Genomic DNA, 8,282 nt, shown 5'->3' with positions numbered 1-8,282 from the left:
TTATTTTATTTTATTTTATTTTATTTTATTTTATTTTATTTTATTTTTGAAATGGCTTCTGATCGTGTTGTCTAAGGTGGCCTTGAACTCTTCGAGGTAATGATCTCTGCTTTCTGCCCCGGAGTAGCTTGGAGTACACCTGCCTACCACTGCACCCAGACAAGACAGCCTTCTCAGCTGATGTGCAAATCTGACCACTTCAGCCCCAGTCCAGTCAGCCTGAAAGGAGAGATGAGTGTTTCCAAAAGATCATGTTACCGTCGTTTAGAAAAGTATCACTTTTCTTCTGCTTTTCATAACTTGCAGGGTGTGAATTAAAAGTCCTGCTTAATCACAAATTGTGAGGCTAAAGTTATAAGAGAGCTATAAAATGAAAACCCCCTTACAAAGTGAATAAAGTGTAATTAATAAAATAAAATAAAAAACTACCAATAGCAAATGGGCACATGAACTGAATAAACAATTTTCAAGAAAAATAAAAAAGAACACAAGTGGCCAATAAAAAAAACAAAACAAAACCCTCTAATGTGAAAGCCTGACTTGCCCAAGGACAGATAACTTCCTGGAATGCTGATTGCGGTTCATGTACGGTAACAAGCCTCGTGTGCTCACTTCAGTAAACAAGGTTGGTTGCCCCAACTGCACAGGACGTATTTGGGTATAGGTAAGTGCCAGGTATGTAGGCAGAGATGTATGTAACCTTGCCGGTTTTGCCTTTCTAAGAACCTGACTAACATAATCCGGGGCCATTCTCCAGGAATCCCGGGTAGGGATCTGTCCAGTGTCCATCTTCCTGGTCAGCATTTAAAAAAAGCTTGCTTCAGTTTTGGCTCAGAAATTGTGGCGGTGGTTTTATTCTCCCCCAGAGGGACTAGCAAAATCGCAAGGGGAGTGAAATGACTGCTATCCTGTGTGAAATATCATCATCCTGTCTAACGGTCCCCGTCACCAGCTGGGGTGATTTACTGAACGCTGAATGCATGCGTGTGAATGCTGGAGTGAAAACCACATGCGCGCATCATGAGTGCTGGAGTGAATGAAATCCACGGGCACGCATGTGAGTGCTGGACTGTCGCTAGTGGTAGAGCACTTATTTAGTGTGTGAGTTTAGTGCCCAGTAAGAAGGGAAAGGGCCAGTTGATGGCATACTCATGTGGTTTATTGAGTTCATGCAAAATGGAAAGGACCATTCCCTTGCACGCACGCACGCACGCAGGCACGCACACACGCACCCGAGGGAAGCTAGGGAAAGAGGCATTGTGCAGCTGGCTAGTCCTTTAGTAAGCATTTCCTGAACTTCCTATCTACTTTGGGCAGACTTGTCCATCCCACCTCCTCCACTTCATGGAACTTTCCCTGCGCTGCCCACGACCTTTCCGGAAATGGCCAAAAACAATCATCAAAAGCAACAAAGGTAGCAACCGTGAAAACATCGGTACCAAAGGAGTGCCCGCAGTCCTGGCCCTGCGATGAGGAGTACTCCAGGCAGCCGGCTCTCTCTTCCAGGGGCGGGCAGGGTGCCCCTCCATTCATTGGCTCCTGCTGCACTGAGCGCCTGCGCACACGCGTGGTGGGTTGGCAGCGACCCGCACAGCCACTCCACGGACTCCATTCTCCCACAAAGCAAGGGCGAGCTGGAAGACAGAACGACACGCTCACCTGAGTAAACCCACACCACCTGCCAGATCGTTCCTGCCCACACGAACAGCAGAGTCTAGCTGTGTAAACTTCGTAAACTTTGCCGTGACCTGTATGTGGAAACACAGCAGGTCTCAGAGACGTGAATTCCACCCACCCTGTTGGTTAACTGATAAGCAGGCACTTCTGAGGAGATCCTGAACCCTGAGGGTTGGTCAGGGACATATATCCAGGTAAATTTCTACAGGATACTTCCTTACGCTCCTGGGATTACAGACAATTTTTCTTTTTTCTGGTCCTTGGTGGTAACTTTTATCCCAGCCCCTGATTCTAACATGATTTTCTTTCCAGATTATATTTTCACTTGTACATATTTATGGAAGATGTTGTGCTGTTTCAATGCACATAGGGGATGGAGAGATGGCTCAGTGGTTAAGGGCATTGGCTGCTCTTCCAGAGGACCCAGGTTCAGTTCTCAATATACATGTACAATGTGCAATGATCAGATTAGTCATTGGTAAATCAATTTTCTTAAACATTGAACATTTCCTGTATGTGGAACTAATAGCCATTTTGGAATATAGGATTCTTGACCTCCAGCTGTGCTGCAGAACGTGGGGTGTTAGTTCTCATAACTACATCACTATATCTGGTAGCTGCCCTTCTTCCATTCCTTCTTCCTCCCTTCCCAGAACATTATTAACAGTAAATACATTCATTGTAGAAAACAGGGAAAATAATTATAAAAACCAAAAAGGTATCTTAACCACCCATAATCCCGATATTTACTGATCAATCCTTGTAGAAAATATGTTAACACATGGGACACAATAGTAATAAAACAAAAATAGACACATAGATCTGTGGAATAGAATAGAGGACCCTTATATAAGTCCATGTAATGACAGCCACCTGATTTTTGACAGAGAAAGCAGAATGACGCACTGGGGGAAAGACAACTGTCAAGGTCCAAAAGCCCCTTCCCCTAAAATGGCAGTGCTGGTAACAGTGTCCTAACAGACAGACTCTGAGCCATGACCTTCCCCGCAAAAGTCAACAACCTCTGGCAAGGGCATCTAGTACTGGATCAATTCAGAAAGCATGCATCAGCTCAGACCTCAACCCTACTGACTATCTTATAAAATCTGCGTGATTTTCCACCATTTCGCTCTTCAAATGAGTCTGGGAAATTGGACATCTCCTTACAGAAGAATGCAACTGGATCTTAATATCTCTCAGTCTGCATAAAAACCAATTCCAAGTGGATCAAAGATCTCAGTGTTGGCCCTGAACTTCTGAAACTGCTATAAGATAAAATAATGAGTATGCCCAAAAATATGGGCACCGACAAGGACTTTCTGAATAGGACTCTAGGAAACAAGGCCAAAACTTGACAAAATGAGATCTCACAAAATGTAGAGGCTTCTGTACTGCAAAAGAAACTGTTAATGGAGTGAAGAGAGAGCATACAAAATAGAAGACAATCTTTGCCAACTATACATATAACAGAATTGGTGCCTAGAATACACAGAGAGCAAGATATACAAATAACAGGATTACAAAATGGCCTATGTACTGTCTGCCATTAGCAGTGGCCAGAAGGGATAAGAGACAAACTTTTTTTTTTTTTATTAACCAGTTTTCCTCTGCCTTTCTATCTCCTTTCCCCCATTTGGTTTACCTTTGCATCTCACCTCCCCAATTAAATAAATGCTACGGCTGGATCTTGGGCAAAATAAATAAATAGATAAATAAATAAATAAATAAATAAATAAATAAATAATAGGTGGTTTATGAAACTGAAGAGTTCTCAAAAGAAGCACAGATGACTAACATGCTTTTAAAAGTGCTCAACATCCTTAGCCATCGGGGAAATGCAAATTAAAGCTACTTTGAGATTTCATCATACTCCAGAGAGAATGGCCATTATCAAGAAAACAAACGACTGTAAATGTTGGCAAGGATCTGGGAGACTGGCGACCCTTATTCAGTGTTGTAACTAAAGTGGAAACTGGCACAGCCAACATGGAAATCAGTGTGGAGGTTCCTCAAAAATCTAAAAATAAAACTGCAGGTTACTCAGCTACACCGCTCATGGGCTGGTTACCAGCTTCTAAGCCAGACCACAACCTCTACCTGGGCCTCTTTGGTTTGTTTTGTGTTTTGCTTTCTTTTGTTTTGTTTTGTTTTGTTTTGTTTTGTTGAGACAGGGTCTCTCTACTTTGCTCTGGCTGTCCTGGAACTTACTTTGCAGTCCAAGCTGGCCTCGAACTCATAGAAATCTGCTTGCCTCTGCCTCCCAAGTGCTGGGATTAAACTCATGTGTCACCACACCTGTAACCAGTGAAGGCTCTGGCATCTGGTCGTTATAGATGCATCCCTGAACTAGATGCCAAAATGTTGTTTTCTATAAAGCAGGCCCCTGTTGCCCTCACATTCAAGCCCATAGTGCTTTTTACGTTCAATCCCTTGGACTTTTGAGAACTTCTGATAATTCATACATGAAAACGTCTTTGTTCCCCTGCATACTCTAGTTGAGAAGTCATGATTTCGGGAGGACTTATTTGATAACATACACCTTATCCTTGGTATGAAGAGTGTATGCACAATCCAAAGTTCAAAAAAAATTAAAGTATTTTAAAGCATATTCCATTTACTATCTAAAAACCCATTGGTATCACACACATGTCAGCTACCTTCAGGCACAAGAGCAACCATGTTGCTCTTCATGCCCATCCCCACCAAGGAAACACCCTTTGGGAAATCAGTAACATGTCCCTTCTTGCTATGCTCATCTCCAGGTGAGCCCGCCCCATTGAGAATAACGTATCTCAAGGAGGAAGCACCATAGATCGAATATTGATGGCTTCATCATTGTGACTAAGATACTGAGCACATCTGTGGACCACTTACAATTGTTTACTCAAATTCTTTGCCCATTTTTGAATTGAGATTTTAGCTTTCTGTTGTCTTGGAATTGAAGAGTGAACAGGAACTCCTTGTCAACTTGATAATTTTCATATATTTTCCTCCGTCCCTGTGGTCTGCCTTTTTTCTTCCTTGATGGTGTATTTTCATGCAAAATAATTTTTTTAATCCGATGAAGATTGACTCACTTATTGCTGTCGCTGGTATTGCCTGTCCTCAGTATTGGGCTGTGTATTGACTCGCAACTCCAACATCATGAGGAATTTTGCCAATGATATAAAGTTTATAGTTTGTTAGGTCTTTTACTCGCTTTAATATCTGTGCGTGGAAACAAGCATACATCTCCACTCACTTGCATTTGAATATCCAGTTTTCCTGGCACCACTTGAAGATACCACCCTTTCTCTTTCTAGTGGCCTTTGCACCCTGTCAGAAGTTACTTGACTGGTAGCCAGGTGTGGTGGAGCCCACCTGTCATCTCAGCACTTGAAGGCTGGGGCCATTTTTGGTTAGATAGTGACACTTGTTTCAGAGGTTTCTACCTCTATAGTGGGGAGGGTGTAGTCACACACAAAATTCCCCATCACGCCACCAAGGAATCAGAGAAAACAACTCTCTGGAAGGCATTTGAAGAGTCTCCCAGGCTGGTAACTGGCGCTGGATGACTCCTCTGATCTTCATTCTTTCTTTGCTTCACTTCCTCCCCGTACTTCATCCCTGAGTCTAGCTCATCCTTTCATATCTAGAACCTGAACAGCACTTAATGTCTGGATTTTAAAATGCATTTGTTTCCAATTTTAAAATTTGGACAGGGGCCTGGACAGATGGCTCAGCAGTTAAGAGCACTGACTGTTCTTCCAGAGGATCCAGGTTCAATTCCTAGCACCCACACGGCAGCTCCCAACTATCTGTAACTCCAAGATCTGACACCCTCACACAGACATTCATGCAGGTGGAACACCAATGGACATAAAATAAAACTAAATAAATAAATGAAATGAAAAAATAAATAAAATGTGTACAATGCTATAAAATAAAAATTGACCATATCATTAATTAAGAATTTTGCAGTGTGGCCGTGAGTTTTAATTTATTCATTTATTAAGACATAACACTGGGGAGTATTTTCTGACATAGTTTAGCCTTTTAGGAATTATTTAAACCTGTGTCTTATGCACAACATTTGTTTGGCTGGTTTGTTACCATTTTTGAAGTCTTCAAGAGTCACAGAATCACTGCATTAATTCTTATTTGTATTTGTTCAGGACAAAAAAATTATTTGCTTTTTTCCAATCCAATTTTCAACCCTCCATAAAGAGCTGAGTACCAGTCCCAGATACTCATAGTCCCAGATACTCAAGGGCTGAGACACTAGGATCGCTTGAGGCCAGGAGTTCACCAACAGCCTGGGCAAAGTTAATTGCAGCCCATCTCAAAATAAATAAATAGATTAGTAAAATAAAAGTCTTATAAAGACAAACAGAAGTTCTAGGTTCCAAGACAACGTCTCTATGGCTTCATTCAAAGACAAAATGGGAGATAAATGAAATATATGAATTTAGAAACTGTTCTATAAGATTTTTTTGCTAGATTAGTCTTGGAGATTTATCTGTCTTACACTGGAAAATTTTATTCTTGATTCTCTTGTGAATTTCTGGATATTTGGGTTGAAATTCCTTGTAGAGCACAAAACATTTTTTTGGTCCCAGAGGTTAGAGGTACAGGAACCCCTGACAGATTTATTATAAGCCCTATATTATGGCCCCATGACACATGTTTCCTGTTGAACTATTTCATTAGCGGCCCTGCCCCTTTCCCACTAAAGCTTATCTTTATAGACAACATACCAGAATATTGTTTCTTCAAATTCAGTCTTCTCTATCTTCACATCTGCTTTTACCAGCTGCTAATGGGCTCTTCCACTCTGTCACCTAATCAGCTGGCGCATGATGGCTCTGGCCTCCATGCTGCTCAACTGCTTAACAACTAAAATTTGATGGCATCATCCCACTCCCTTCCAGGGCAGGAAGCCTAGATTGAATGGGTGCAGGAAATACCATGATGTCTTTCTTTTCTTTGTTTAAATGCAACTCAATATTCAGAGGACATGGACTTGAATGCAAAACCTTGGTTTGGAAAGTGATTCTGCCAAATACCATATGGGAGCAGAAAACAAACGCAGAATACATAGCTATGTTCCTGCTGTTGGACTAGTACAGCTCTGCCTCTGGCCCACTGGAGAGTGAGGGTTATGGATCATTAGGAGAATGAGGAATGGTCAACTGGTCTCAGATATCCCTACCTCCAGGTACAAGAGAATGGCCGAGAATAAGATTGTACACAAGAATAAGATACATTTCTATATGCTCTGATAGGGACAGCCAGTCATATCCAAGCTCAATAATCTTAAAAATTGTGCAACAGATTGTTTGTTTGTTAGTTATTATTATTGTTTTGAGACAGGGTCTCACCAGGTAGCCCCAGGTGACCTAGAATTTGCTAGGTAGACCATGCTGTTCTTGAACTTTCAGAGATTGGTCCCAGGGTTTAGATTAAAAGGTGTGGGCTATCATACCTGGCTTCTCTTTCCTTGTTTTGTTGTCGCTGCTGTTTGGTTTTGGTTGGAAAGGGGCTACTTACTTTTCTATGGCTGTGGTATAATATCATGATGAAGAACAAATAAAAGAAGGAGTTTATTTGGCTAATGGCTTCCGAGAAATAGAGAATCTGTTATGGCCGGAAGGCATGGCATGGCAGCAGATGCAGGAAGCTGGAAGACTGAAAGATCACATCTCTACTGCACACAGGAAACAAAGAGATGGAGAAGTCAGGTGGGGCTGTAACGCCTCAGTGTCTCTCCCCCTTGACAGCTTCTCCAGCAAGGTTCGACAACTCAAAGCTTCCCTAACCTCTTCCAAACATGTCATCAGCTGGGACCAAAGGTGCAAATACTCACACCTGTGAAGAACATTTTTATGCAAGCCACCCTCATTTCATATGGGATGAAATCCAAACTCTTCACCACACACACACACACACACACACACACACACACGCCCACACACACGCACACACACGTACCTGCACAAGCACACTTGAGCACACACCACGCTGCCACCCAGCTTCAAGTACACTGCCTCTTTCCTCCCTCAACAAAGGAAGCACATGTGTGCTCTAGGACCTCGCCCCACGTTTTCACGTTGCTTCGAACTGACATCGTAAAGTCTCAGACAAACTGCTTTCTCCGCAGAGCCCTTTTCTCTCTGTGCCTTAAGCTTGGGGAGATCTGGCCTCTGCTGGGAGCCAGGACTCTTCATCCTTGTTAACCTGTTTATATCTCTCACCAGTACCTCATCTTGAAGGTAATTTTATTATCTGTAATTTGAAACTGTATTTTCTTTTATTTGATTCCAATTTTCCTTGCTTGAAGGTTTCAGCATATAGTGAAGAAAAAAAAGTGTTTCCTCTCTGTGCTTCTCATGGTCTTTCTGTTTCTGTATGTCTGACTCCCAGCCATTCTGTGTGAACTTTTTCCACAGAGAATTCTGGGTGTGTCCTTCTGTGGAGGAGATTCCTTCCATCTTGGATTACCATAGTCTTTCTCTAGGCCAACCACAGCTCTGAGTTATACCAAATGACTACTCTTGTCTCCATGTTCCCAAGGGCATATTATTATTATTATTATTATTATTATTATTATTATTATTATTATTATT

General features: G+C 42.0%; 1 protein-coding gene across 1 annotated transcript in view; it reads right to left on the bottom strand.

Annotated features, from left to right (window-relative positions):
• Positions 1–8,282, bottom strand: part of Sbspon (somatomedin B and thrombospondin type 1 domain containing) — a 28,685-nt gene that overhangs the window by 14,003 nt on the left and 6,400 nt on the right. The window contains exon 2 of the mRNA XM_055603631.1: positions 1,440–1,634. Coding sequence (XP_055459606.1) covers positions 1,440–1,634 — 195 coding nt within the window. The remainder of the gene's footprint in view (positions 1–1,439; positions 1,635–8,282) is intronic.

This window comes from Psammomys obesus, unplaced genomic scaffold, assembly GCF_907164565.1.
Source record: "Psammomys obesus unplaced genomic scaffold, mPsaObe1.curated_primary_1811, whole genome shotgun sequence".
NCBI classification, from domain to species: Eukaryota; Metazoa; Chordata; class Mammalia; order Rodentia; family Muridae; genus Psammomys; species Psammomys obesus.
This window is presented reverse-complemented; position numbering and strand designations above follow the sequence as displayed.